The following is a 12,766-nucleotide window of genomic DNA, read 5'->3' as shown; positions in this document are numbered from 1 at the left end:
CATAAAGTCCCTTTTGGGACTGTACTGAATGTGTGATATCAGTAAATTTAATTTTAAATTTTCATTACACAAATGAAAGCAACTAATTAATTTTATTTACTTATTAGTATTTTATTGCAATTGAATGCCGTTAGCCTGAAAAGCCGATATACAATTAATAGGAGCTTACAAATTCGATTGGCTCGTAAAAGTTTGCCCAAGCAGAAACGGCTCTGATATCCAATTGTAAATATTTTTTTTTTTTTTTTTTTTTTTTTAAATTTAAAGAAGTCTGTGGGAAGTCTATGATATGGGAGCTTTTTGTTGCCATGGACATATTAAAATATTTACTTGAATTTTATAGAAGCCATTATTATTTTACTCAAAGGTAAACTGCTAAGACAATAGATAAAAAGGCTTTTTAATATAAAAATAAAATATACTGAAGAATGTAAAAAAAAAAAAAAAGTAAGAAAGCTCTAGTCGAGACTGCTCGACTACGAGATCCCCTAAACCCTTGGAGTAATAGCTACTTCAATAATTTTTCGTGTCTTTCAGCTTACACAAGAAACACGCACACACACACACACGCACGCACGCACACACAAGCATACATACATACACACACACACACACACATACTATGAGAACTTAATTGCTTAATAACTTTTTTTGTGGACATACGATCTTCATGAAGCTTTCAGATTATGATTATAACATGAATATGCATGTAATTTCCAAAGCACAAGTCTCTAGTATTTGAAATACGTTTTTTACAAAAGTGAGGGTGAGAGGGTAAATTTAGAGGTGGGGGGTAAGTTTTACCAAAAACCGAAATTGTATAAATTGCATATAAGCATGCATTAAAAATTTGGAGACTCTAGCAATAAAGGTGTAGAAGATATAATTTTATAACTGGTTTTCGATAAGGTTTTTTATTGATAAAAAAAGATCGGGATGAGTTATCGATTTTTAATGATAAACTTGATATCCGCGCTGTAATTACGGACATTTATCTTATATCTCTCTTATATCTTCTGAAATCGACGCGTTCATACATACGGACAGACGGACAGACGGACGGACAGGGCCAAATCAACTCAGCTCGTCACCCTGATCAAGAATATATATACTTTGTGGGGTCTGCCACGCCTCCTTCTCCCTGTTACATACATTTCAACAAAACCATTATACCCTGATTTCCCATTGAAAATGGGTTCAGGGTATAAAAAAAAAGAGCTGGCATTGGCTTTCACTGTGGCTATTCTTAGTCCTATTTAACGATTGCCGCTGACTTCGCATCATATATCTCAACAGCTCATATCACATATCACATATCTTCTGTCATGTGACTGTGGCAACGCTTGAACCAATTTCTTGAGAACAGTTTGCCAAGAGTATATTTGTTTGTCAGCAAGGAATTTAGACTTAATAGGTTACAATGACAAGAGCTTGTCGTAACGAACCCTTTGAGACAGGTGAGTAAATGAGTAGAAACCGTTTTCAATAATTTGCTAAAGGCCTAACACACCCTGTTTATACATAGCTGCATATAATGTAGCATGCCTCAAGATTTTACATATATATGAGAAATCAATCTAATACGATAAATGCTAAACTGGGCATATCCTCTATTATCCATCTATGATTTATTGCATGATAAACCTTTTCTTCAAGTCAATCTGCATTAGCCTCCTGAATTTATAAGGCCTCCCATCACGACTTACTGTCATAGTAGTCATTCTATATATAGAAACAAAAATTAGCAGCATTTAGCTTGAGCCAAACAAACAAACACTAATCAAATTTTGAGCTCAGAATACATTAGCTATTTTCCACCCAGCTTGTAGATCTTTTCCTCTTATCACTTGGCTTTAGATTAGCTGCTCAGGATGACAGCAACAAAAAATAAACAAATAAAAATAACAGTCTCTGCACTGGCTAACTTGATTTCTTTGTATTTTTACTCGAGGCAAATTCCGAGAACAGCTCTGGCCAACTTGTGCCGTGGCAAATTAAATTCCGGAATAACTTGCACCATCATTTGTAGTCCACGCTACCTTTTTAGGCTGGTCTGAGGCCATTCAGTATTTGATGACATGGCCAACAAGGCTGCGAATGAATCTGTATTGCCTAATATGCACATGCTGAACTCTCTTACTGGACGCATAAATATAATTAACTGAAGAGACACCACATACAGGGTATTTGCACGTCGTTCACCCTACACTAAAGCACTCTCTTGTGCTTTTCACATGTGTATTGAGTTTGGCTAATGTGCTGGGGCTGGTTTTCTTTGCTTTGCTTTGCTTGCAGCACATTCCTTGGCGTATCTGGTTCCATAAAATTAGTCATGCTGTGAAATCACTCATACGCAGCGTATACGCAATGAAAATAATTCCGTTTGCATAAATCAGTGCGTCAAGGACGGCCCAGAACAGCGTGCTACCAATTGTTGCAACAGCCGAAATTAAAAGGAATTCATTAGCATAAAATATTTATTAGGCGAGCTATTGAAATTTCTTAGCTTTGATCTCTACAAAATGTCAAATAAAATTCTTTGAATATATAATTATATGTACACATATATATATGGGTATATATACATATTTATGAATCTCAGTGCGCAGTTATCGCACGAATGTCAGCGCTTTTACTTTCGCAAAAGAATTCTCGAGCAGAAAAGGAAACTAAAAGCGGAAACAAAGGCAGAAGAAAACATTTTTATTTGACTGCACTGACATCGAAACACCATTTGCCAGGCAGATGGCTTATTGTGTGCGGCAGCAGTAAAAGTATTTGGATACATTCCGGCTGATATCTGTCCGCCCACTTGCCTCATTAACCCCAGCCCAACATAGGCTTGGCTTAATTTTGGGCGCTGCGATTATATTTCCGTTATACGCAGCCCATAACAAATGCATAGACGAATCAAACAAACAAAAGAAATCGTTAATAGGCAGCAGCACACCCAAGAATGGGGTAGCAACGACGCAACACATACCCTCACCAGCTGCAAAGACAATGCCAATGTGTTTGACATATATCTACTCTATAATTAATTAGTGCGAGCTGACACTACCCTAGGCTCTTAAGGATTAATTTCATATTAAGTGTTGGCAACAAAGTTTTAAGAGCTGCTCATCATTTAACGTGTCGCTGTGTGGGCGTTTTATTTCATGGAAATCTCATTCCTATTCCATTCAATTGGTTGTACAATAGCAACCGAATTTTAGCTTCGAATTTATACAAAACATACTTAGGGCAATAGCGGGAATTGAATTGACTTCAATTTGCACTCGAGGTTGATTGTTTTTACTGGTATATTCTTAAGAACACTTGGCACTCTGGCATAATCTGGCTAGCCTCAGGCAACTTTAAGTACAGCCGCAGACTTAAGCCAGAACGAACTATAAATATTAGATGGCTGCAATTTTAAAGGAAATTATGAGCTTTAGTGTCTGCTTTGGCTACTTTTTATATAGCTACTTCAAGTTTTATTTGTATTAAATATTTCATTCACTAATCAAAAGTTGAAGCCAACAAAAATTGCCTGTGGTTCGGGCTGCGGTTTTGGCAGGCGCCTGCTTTAAGGCTCATTTCGCGAGTTTTATTGCTCAGGATAAAATTTAGAGCTCCCCGAAAAGTTTGCAAGAGGGTGAAAACCATTTCTATTTATAAGCCTATATATTTAAAATTTGAGCTTATTCTAAAAAAAAAAAAAAAAAAACAACTAAATTTCTAACGAATATATAACGATCGCCTTTTGGTTATAGGACTTTAGCTCAATTCCCGCAGAAAGCAAAATTATCACAAAAGAAACATTAAATGCATATTTTTGGCTAAAAATTGTCTGATACTCTGAAAAAATATCTTAATAGTCTGAAGAGTCGAACTCTTTTAAAAGTGTAATCCCTATATAATTACAATATTTTGTTTGATATATAAATATGCCCAAGTCTGTTGAGATTTCCACATACCCTGCCCGTTCGAGTCGGCCTTTGGACAGAAGTAAAGTTGTTTTCCACGAGCCACGCCTTCAGGTGCATTTGGTGGGCTTTACAGGTGGCATTTGGCTAATGCAGATACAGCCGCTTCGTACCGAATCGTATCGTATCGCATCGCATTCTAATTGAGTTGCCAGGCACGCACATTGGCTTGGGGAAGTCGATTTTACGACAAAGCCGAAGCGCAGAAGCCATAAAATAACTTTCAATTATGTGTGGAATGATATGGTGAGTATTATGCCTGATTAAACCAGAGTCAGATAGACAGTGGGACGCTCAGACACCGGCCGAACAGTTAGCCAGAGGCATGACCATAAAGGGCCCAGCCGTCGCCCCAATAGAAGCAGCCCACCAAAGTCTATAGAATCAGAGAGCGCAGCTGGTGAGTGTGGAGGCCTGGGCCCTTTGGCTGGCCCCAGGTGAAACTTGCTACAACTTGCGCTTTCCATGACTTTGACAACAAAACGCAATGGCCAATAAAGCTGAGCGCCGAAGCGGAGGCCGCAAAGAGCGGCGCGTATGTCGCATACGCAATTCAATTAACAAAGTACCGACGTATAAAAACCAAGCGCTAGCCGGGCCACATTTGCATAACCCATTGAGTCGCCAACGCGTGCGCAGCTTGGATCGATATACTGAATATACACTGAAAGGATGCAGAGTTACGTCTGGCTAATTGGCGCCTTGACCGCGCTGGCCGCCACCGCCCAGGGCGCCACCACCCAAACGCAGCCGACAACGCCATCGGCCACACAGCTGGCCCTGGACATGTACCATGGCTGCCTCAAGGATCTGAGCATCTCGTGTGTGCGCCCCAAGGCGCTGCAGTGGTTCAACGCGGCGCTGCAACAGAACGAGGTGCGCCTAACTGACCGCCTGTCGGTGGTGCGCACCGCACAGCAGCAGCCGGAGGCCAGCAGCACCACTGGTCGTGCGCTGAATGCTGAGCAGCAGCAGCAGCAGCTGTTCGACCGCATCGACAGCTATTTGGCCAGCCACGCCCTCAAAATTCAGGCGCCCGAATACTTCCGCAGCTCCGAGGCACGCGCCCTGGTGCCCGACTATCTGCTGCAGAATCCCCTGACCCAAGGCGGTCTGATACCACTCGGCGCCGCCAATGAGGGTAAGTCTGATCCCAGCCGCAGCTTTAATCTGCATACTCATACGCTTACTCCTCCCCAGGACGAGGCATGATACGCAAGGCCGTGCTGCCCTTCCTGCTGGGCCTCAAGCTGAAGACGACGGTGCTGATGCCGCTGGTTCTGGGCCTGATCGCGCTGAAGACCTGGAAGGCCATGACTCTGGGTCTGCTCTCGCTGGTGCTGTCCGGTGCTCTGGTTATCTTCAAGATCGCCAAGCCCAAGATCGTTAACTACGAGGTGGTGCACTATCCCCATCAGGTGGAGCATGTGGTGCCGCACCACATCGAGCACATTGTGCCCCATCACATCGAGCACATCGTGCCACATCACATCGATCACCATCTGGACCACCACTTGGATCATCATGTGGATCTGCCCGTGGAGCACATTGAGCACTTGGAGCATCCCTCGCCTGCCTGGGACCCACATGCCTGGGCCCGCTCCTCCCAGGAGCCCCAGGACGCCCAAGACATGGCCTACGCGGCACAGAAGAGACGTTGAAATTGAAAATCGAAGACACGATGCGAGGACTTTTACAATTGGCTCTATTTTAAGTAGTGCAACGTATTGTTTTTATTTATTTATTTATTTATTTACTATTTATGAAATGTACAAAACAAAAAAGAAAAGAAAAAAACTGAAAGTAAGATAAAATCCATAAAAGGAAAACGCAAATCCCGAACATGTTTTGCAGACAGCTGAGAGGGGCGGGCATAAAATTGCAATAAAAACTATGCAAAAGTCATTTGGCTAATTGAAGGTATTGGACGCAAAAGTTTGTGGGGCCAACGTGAACTGTAATTAGCAAATGTAAGAGGCTCTTAATTAGGGCACTCCGAGTTACTTGCTAATGCTTGCATTAGCCAGGGTCTTAACGCACTTAACCTTTGCTGGCCAACACACACACACACACACACAAACACAAAAGAGAAAAAACCAAAAGGCAAACAAGAGTTGGCCCAATGAAAGCTGTAAATGAGTCCAACTCCAGCCGGGCCAAGTTGCGGCAACGGCTGCGGCCTTAAAGTATTTGCAGCGCAGAGCTTAAACGCAACGTGCCACGCTCTCAGCTTGACAGGCGCCACATCCTGCAGCCCATTTTCAATTTGTGTATTTGTTTTTTCGGCACATTCGTGAAACAAATGAAAACTTTTTTCTTTTTGGAATATTTTATTTTTGCCTTTCGCCCCGCTTATTTTTCAATATCACTCAACTGCCCATGGAACAGTTAAGCACTCACACGTGGCCATCGAGAAAGCTGCAGCGCCAGAGACAGCAGCGACAGCAGCAACGGCGGCGACAGCAGCAACAATGGCTGCGTGCAACTATGCAAAATGGCGCCAGCGCCAACAACAGACGCCACAGCAACCACAACAGCAGTGACAACGCCGCCACTGACAGCAAACACTGACAACAACAGCAACAACAACAACAATAGTTCAGGTTGCTCTGAGCGCATATGCTCGGCAGAAAGATACCCTAAGATAATAATATTCTGGGAGCTGATGTTACTATGAATATAAATGCTTAATACACGCTTATATATGTTTACGTGCTTACAAATATCATTATTAAAAATATTATTATCATTATTAAATTATGTCTACATTTATCCAGTGTACTAAGTAAAGCTGCTTCTTTCTGCTCTCGAAAAGTCCCACACTCTATAAGAAAGGCTTTCTTGAAGAAATTCCTTACATCTCGTTCAATAATTTTGTTTTTCCTATATTTTATTTCAGAAATGCTTAAGAATATCTGCTAAGACTATTTACATTCATTTTACAAGAGAACATAGCAAAGTATTCAAAACGAATTTAAATGAAATGCATCCTAAAAATGCATTTAAATACACAACAAATTTAAAGACTTCAACTACGAAAGTCTACGACCTATGCAAAGAAAATAAAATCGAAATATATATTATCGATTTTATGGTAATGCCGAAAAGTCGTAACTTTTTACTCTCAAAAAAAAATATAAATATAAAATTTAGAGTGTCTGTAGACGCGACAGGCATATAATATAAATAGCTAGACTGAAAGACAGACTTTAGCAGATAAACATACATATGCATTGACAAATATTGTCAAAGTCAAGTCAAAAAAAAAAAAAATTAAATAAATAAATAAATAAATTGATGTCTGATGACACCTACTCCACATACTACCGTTAGCCCTTTGCAATCACACCCAGGGCGTAAATATTGGCTATAGAGTATATGGCTTCTCGTGCTGGCCAATACTTCATTGATATTTGACTTGACTGCTATCGCTTGGCCGTTTCTACGCAACAATTTGATATGCAAAATGAACGAAAAAATAAAAAATAAAAAAAAATACAAAAAATTAACTTTTCCAATTTCATTGGCAAATGTTGGGGCTTCAGCGGCTGCCAAAATGCGCTCGGAATTGCAAATCAAGGGCCAATGCGTGGTGAAACTTTGGCTCCACCAAATAAGTTAACAGTCAGCCAAAAAAATAAAAAACTAAATAAAAATAAAAAACATATATGCACTGAATTAAACTGATATCAATTCCGATTTCGTGGCAGGCCAAAAAGCGTAATCAATATACGAGATTCATAATTTACATGTTGCAACACGCATATTTCGATATGCAGCGCGTGTCGTTGGCGTGTGTAGTTAAGTGGCTGTGTGTGGCTGGGTGGTGCAGGTGGTGCGCTGGTGGCGTTTCGTATCTACAGCGCATCTTCTGTCACTTTCGCTTTCGTTAAGGAAAAACACTTTCTACATCATTGGCATGGACTCTGCGTAGTCGCGCTGTTGCTCAACTTTGGCTCGAGTCGCAGCTCAGTTTTTAATTATTAATTATAAATTGTTGTATTTATTAATTACACAATTTGTTGTATAAAATATGCGTTGCAATTATTTTATGGCTAGTTTTTGAGCAACCACTGAACGGCCTATGACTATTCGCTGCGTGCTGCTTACCAAAAAAAAAAAAAAAAAAATGTTGCCTATATTTCTGCTTGCCACACAATGTGGCAGGAATGATGACTCTGAGTGAAATTTTATGGATGAGATTTTTGCTCATTGGGGATTCTGCCTAGAGCATATTTTATGGCAATCAAAATATGATTGATATGGTGATGATATATTACTGGGCAAATAATTAGTTACTGTAGTATATACTAAATACTTTGTTTAAGAACATTTTAGTTCTTAACACTTTAATACTTTGATTTAGCACATTTTACTTCTTAACAGTTTAGTTGAGCGTAAACTTATTTCATGTAACATGTTTAGAGAAGAATGTATTTCTTATATGAAAGTCAATATTTAATATAGAAATCTATATCTGAATATATATACAGAAGCTTATATTCTTCTATTGAGCTACATACATATACTCAAAATCTTCAACCTTATGTGTTTAACTGTAGTATTTGGATAGTACATTAATTTAATAAAATTATAAATAGGAAAATAAAAGAGTTAGATATCGGTTTAGTAATTCAAAATTTATCCATAGAAAAAATTAACGCATAATACATCATCAATATCTATATGCCCAATAGTTACCTCTCTTTTACCTAACTATCCAGCATATAATACATATTATACCAAACCAGCACCTATTTCAGTTTCAAGAATTCATTAATTCAGCTTGTCTTAGCCCTCACTTTCAACTATTTAATCATTCTTAGACATTGTAGCAGCCAAAACTTGCATTCATTAATCATAATGATGCAGTGAAACCAAACATTAAACATAGTTAGCCAGCTGAAAATGCATTTGTGTGCAGAGCGTTTGCCTGTAATCCTCTCGCTCACATTGCCTTTTAAAGAGTGAATAACGTGCAATTCAAACGCAAAGCTAGTTAACTATTCAAAAGCATACGTAAATGGTGGCCTAATAGCACTTGCTGCTCGTTTAGAGTTTTCTTCAATTTCCTTGGGCCATGTTTGGAAGCAGTTTGGCGTCTCAGACCTTTTTCAAAATCCAGCAGGAAAATGCATTTAATATCAAAGTAAAGTAAAGTTAACCAAATGAAACGCAATGCTCGAGTCGATAGGCGGAGAGCGGCACGCGTTTGAAATAAAACCGTATTAAGTATACGACACGTGGTGCTCGGGCACGCACACGCGCTGCCCACAAAGCCCTCAGCAGCAACAGCAACGGCAACGGCAACGGCAACAGCAACAGCAACAGCAGCAACAACAACAACGCCAACAACAACAATGCAATGTTGCTCTGCCTCTTTCGTTGTCTGCTTCATTTATGTCTTCTTCCGCCATGTTTCTTTTGCTTTGCGTACGACCAGCCAGCCGACCGGGGGCCCGACCGAGTCTCACACAGAAACATTGGGCAAGTATAAAAATCGTGAACAATAGAAAAACGATTATTAAACTCAATTGTGCCAGCATTGAGGCGAGTTGTCTGTTGTGTGGTGCCCAGCGTCAACTACAAATACGAAAAAAGCAAAAAATAAAAATAAAACACATAAACCAAATAAAATGGCAAAATTCCTTCTTCTGGTTGTGGGCATTGCAGCCCTGGCAGCAGCCGCTCAGGGCGCCACAGCGCCGCAATTGCAGCGCCTGATAGCCGAGGAGCAGAGCAAATGCGCCAGCGGCCAAGACTCGATGGCGTGCATCAAAGAGCGTGCCATGCGCTTCGTGGACAACGTGTTGAGCCAAGACAGCTTCAAGGTAAGCAGACACACACATTTCCCTCCCTCCCTCTTCCTCACTCTCCCACCCTCTATATCGTTCTCTTGCAGCTGTCCAACTTGGAGGTGCACACAAATGGCCAGAAGGTGGCTCCGGTCAGCGAGGCACGCGCCAGCACCAGCGACGGCTTCCTGGATGCCATTGAGAACTACATGAGCGGCCATGATGTCAGTCTCAATCTGCCCTTGGCCGATGCCAAGATCACCGTCTCGGCACGCAATCTGGCCAACGACGAGCTGAGCTTGAATCTGCAGCTGAACAATGACAATGCCAGCGATATCGAAGCCAGGGGTAAGAAGGGCAACATCTTCAAGAAGGGTGGGTTACCTCCAGTCAAGTGAATAAGCAGCTAAACTGAAACACAAACACCTGCACACCTGCATCCTCTATGTATAGGCAAGAAGCACCGTCTACGCAAGCTGGCCATGCCCATTCTGGTGCTCATTCTGCTGAAGGCCATCACCGTGATACCCATGGCAATTGGCATACTGAAGATCAAGGCGTTCAATGCGCTCGCCCTCGGCTTCTTCTCCTTCATTGTCTCGGTTGGTTTGGCCATTTTCCAATTGTGCAAAAAGGTAAGACCGTTCAGCAATTAAAAACCGCATCTCTGTTATTTTTTAGGCATTCGCCGGCTGTGGTAATTAGTGAGTGCGAATGAGAAGAGTTGATTGAGTTGAGTGGAGAAGAGAGAGAGGAGAGAGGAGAGGGCGGCGGGTTTATTTTCAATTACAATATTACATAAATATTAGCACGTATGTATAGTTATACAAAAGAAAAGGGCGCGTGCTCTGGGTAAGTTGTACCAAGAAAAGCAAAAAGCAACCCGAGTCCACAACCCTCCTCCTCAACATCCTCCTTAAAAGCACCCACTAAAAAGCACAAAAAGCAAACCCCAAAATATGCTGCTCATATATTAAAACGAAATCTTTGCTCTGCTCTGCTCTCTCCCCACACACACACACACACACACACACACACAGATTGCGCATGATCATCATCACACCGCCCACATCACCGCCCACGGACCGTGGGACGGCCGCAGCTTTGGCGCCGCGCTGCCCGCCGCCGTTGTGGAGCAGCCCCAGCAACAGGCCCAGGAGCTGGCCTACCAGGCCTATGCCTAATTCCTGAAGCCGCAAGAGCAGGCCACAAAAATGTTGTTGATTGTTAGAAAATGAAAATTGTTTTTGTTTTTTGTGACTTGATTTGAGCGCATTCTTTAGACACCCCCCTCTATATATATATGTATATGTAATAACTATTTATTTATTTATTGAAAAGACAAAAGAAGAAAAAACAAAAGAAAAGAAGAGAATGAGCAAAACACAAATACCAAAACAACACAAATAAATGCTTAAAAATTTAAGTGAATTATATTAATTTAGTGTAGCCTACTTAGGGCTGGCTGCCTTCCGTCAAGTGGGCCCGGCCCAAAGTTTCACTGAGCCTCAATTATGCATGGGGCCAAGACGCACTTGGGGACGTCCTAATTAGCCAAATTTAAGTGGCTCAAATTCTTTGGCGCTGCGCGTCTAATTAAATATTCCAGTCTACACACTTGGCTCGATTAATGCGATGAACTTGCCTTTAATTTTAATTTTTAAGTGACTCCGTTTCACTCGACCGATGAAAGTTGCGCCCGAAAGTGAAAGTCTTTGCATATTCTAATCGATAAGCGGTCGCTGGGGCAGAATGGACCGCAGCCAAAGTGCAGCGCCGCATGACAAGAGTCGACCTAAAATTCTCAGGCTTCACTGAACACTTCCACACACATTTGCGTTTCATTTAAACCAAGCAATAAAGGACAAATATTATGCCAGCAGCTGGTCCACACGCATTCCTCTGGCCAATAAACCGTACAAATTGTTGAGCAGCTAGCCACTAGGCCGTGCTGGCCAAGTGGAAAGACTTTAAAAACTCGGCTGACAATTTGAAATGCTCGTGCGTGGATGGGGGGGAAAGCTAAAGCTGTGGGACTGTTGGCTTCGCACTTCGTTGCGCTGCTTTCATAACAAGTTGGCATTCAGGAGCAAATGGCATAGCCACACGAGCAAGTGAATATTTATGGCTTGTTTACACTCGGAAATGCCCTGCACTCGTTAAAAGTGGATAGTAAAAAGCTCAACTACTTTTGCCCATGGGTCACTGACGAAAGGCAGATCGTAAATGAAGTCGAAATGGTGTAGTGCAGCTCTTAGTTCCATCTACGAATTTCTACATACGGTTCTCTTTCCTGTATTCTCTATTTGTAATCCATCCATCTATCTCTGTCTTCCATTTATCTATTTATGCTCTTATCTGCGTACATTATTTATAATACCAAGATTTAGAGGCATTCACCTATATATACATATAGTCTCTACCCAAATGAATAAATCACAGATATTTAAACTAACCACAGATATCTATCAAATAAATATCTATTCAAAAGGGGCATTGGGCTCTGTCGAGCTGTCTGCCAGGTATACTTTAGTCAGGCATTTGTGTCACTTTTACTTGTTTATTTTCATTTTTCGTTTTATTTCCTTCGACTGCAGTTTCGATTGCTTTTTCAATTTTGGCACGCATTGAGTGAAGTGTCAACGAAATTTCTTTTATCCGATGATAACAGATCGTGTGACGCTGACAACGACACCTGTTGCATTATTCACATTATCAGTTAGGTAATCTATGCGTGGTGTCGGCGGTTAACTCTTTGCTTTTTTATTTGTTTACATGGCTTTGGTTTTTTTTGTTCAGGGATATTACGAGATCGGCACTGCTTTATAATGTAGAGCAATTTTAATATAGTTTCAGTTTGTAATTAGACTTGATGAGTTGTATATTTTATAAATTATTGTCATAATAAATAGAAACTCCGGTAATGTGTAGACAACGCAGAGCAATGCTGCATAAGAAATAAGTTTTCTTAATGCCAAGCACTCGACTCATAATTTCATTTCA

At 41.0% G+C, this 12,766-nt stretch overlaps 2 protein-coding genes across 3 annotated transcripts; both read left to right on the top strand.

Moving 5' to 3' along the window:
* The first annotated feature begins 4,551 nt into the window (after positions 1-4,551).
* Osi18 (DUF1676 domain-containing protein Osi18) lies at positions 4,552-5,803 on the top strand. Its single transcript, XM_018007235.2, has 2 exons — positions 4,552-5,109; positions 5,169-5,803. The coding sequence occupies exons 1-2, from the start codon at positions 4,641-4,643 to the stop codon at positions 5,627-5,629; spliced, it is 930 nt and encodes a 309-aa protein (XP_017862724.1). The 5' UTR covers positions 4,552-4,640; the 3' UTR covers positions 5,630-5,803.
* A 3,676-nt stretch (positions 5,804-9,479) lies between these two features.
* On the top strand, positions 9,480-11,189 carry Osi19 (DUF1676 domain-containing protein Osi19). Of its 2 annotated transcripts, none has more exons than XM_018002087.2 (4): positions 9,480-9,799; positions 9,871-10,111; positions 10,217-10,398; positions 10,804-11,189. In XM_018002087.2, exons 1-4 carry the CDS (start codon positions 9,605-9,607, stop codon positions 10,945-10,947), a joined length of 762 nt encoding a protein of 253 aa, XP_017857576.1. In that variant the 5' UTR covers positions 9,480-9,604; the 3' UTR covers positions 10,948-11,189. The 2 variants fall into 2 exon arrangements, with proteins under 2 accessions (XP_017857576.1, XP_017857568.1); XM_018002079.2 differs by having other exon boundaries at positions 9,481-9,799; positions 9,871-10,138.
* Positions 11,190-12,766: the final 1,577 nt, after the last annotated feature.

This window comes from Drosophila arizonae, chromosome 2, assembly GCF_054131065.1.
Source record: "Drosophila arizonae isolate 15081-1271.41 chromosome 2, UAZ_ARI_1.0, whole genome shotgun sequence".
Lineage (NCBI taxonomy): Eukaryota > Metazoa > Arthropoda > Insecta > Diptera > Drosophilidae > Drosophila > Drosophila arizonae.
This window is presented reverse-complemented; position numbering and strand designations above follow the sequence as displayed.

Excerpts from the sequence above, each read along its gene's own strand:
- Osi19 (XM_018002079.2), top strand. The coding sequence starts at position 9,605 with ATGGCAAAATTCCTTCTTCTGGTTGTGGGCATTGCAGCCCTGGCAGCA. Across the intron at positions 10,139-10,216 it reads GGGCAACATCTTCAAGAAGG|GCAAGAAGCACCGTCTACGC; the intron begins GTGGGTTACCTC and ends CTCTATGTATAG. Across the intron at positions 10,399-10,803 it reads TTTTCCAATTGTGCAAAAAG|ATTGCGCATGATCATCATCA; the intron begins GTAAGACCGTTC and ends ACACACACACAG.
- Osi18 (XM_018007235.2), top strand. The coding sequence starts at position 4,641 with ATGCAGAGTTACGTCTGGCTAATTGGCGCCTTGACCGCGCTGGCCGCC. Across the intron at positions 5,110-5,168 it reads ACTCGGCGCCGCCAATGAGG|GACGAGGCATGATACGCAAG; the intron begins GTAAGTCTGATC and ends ACTCCTCCCCAG.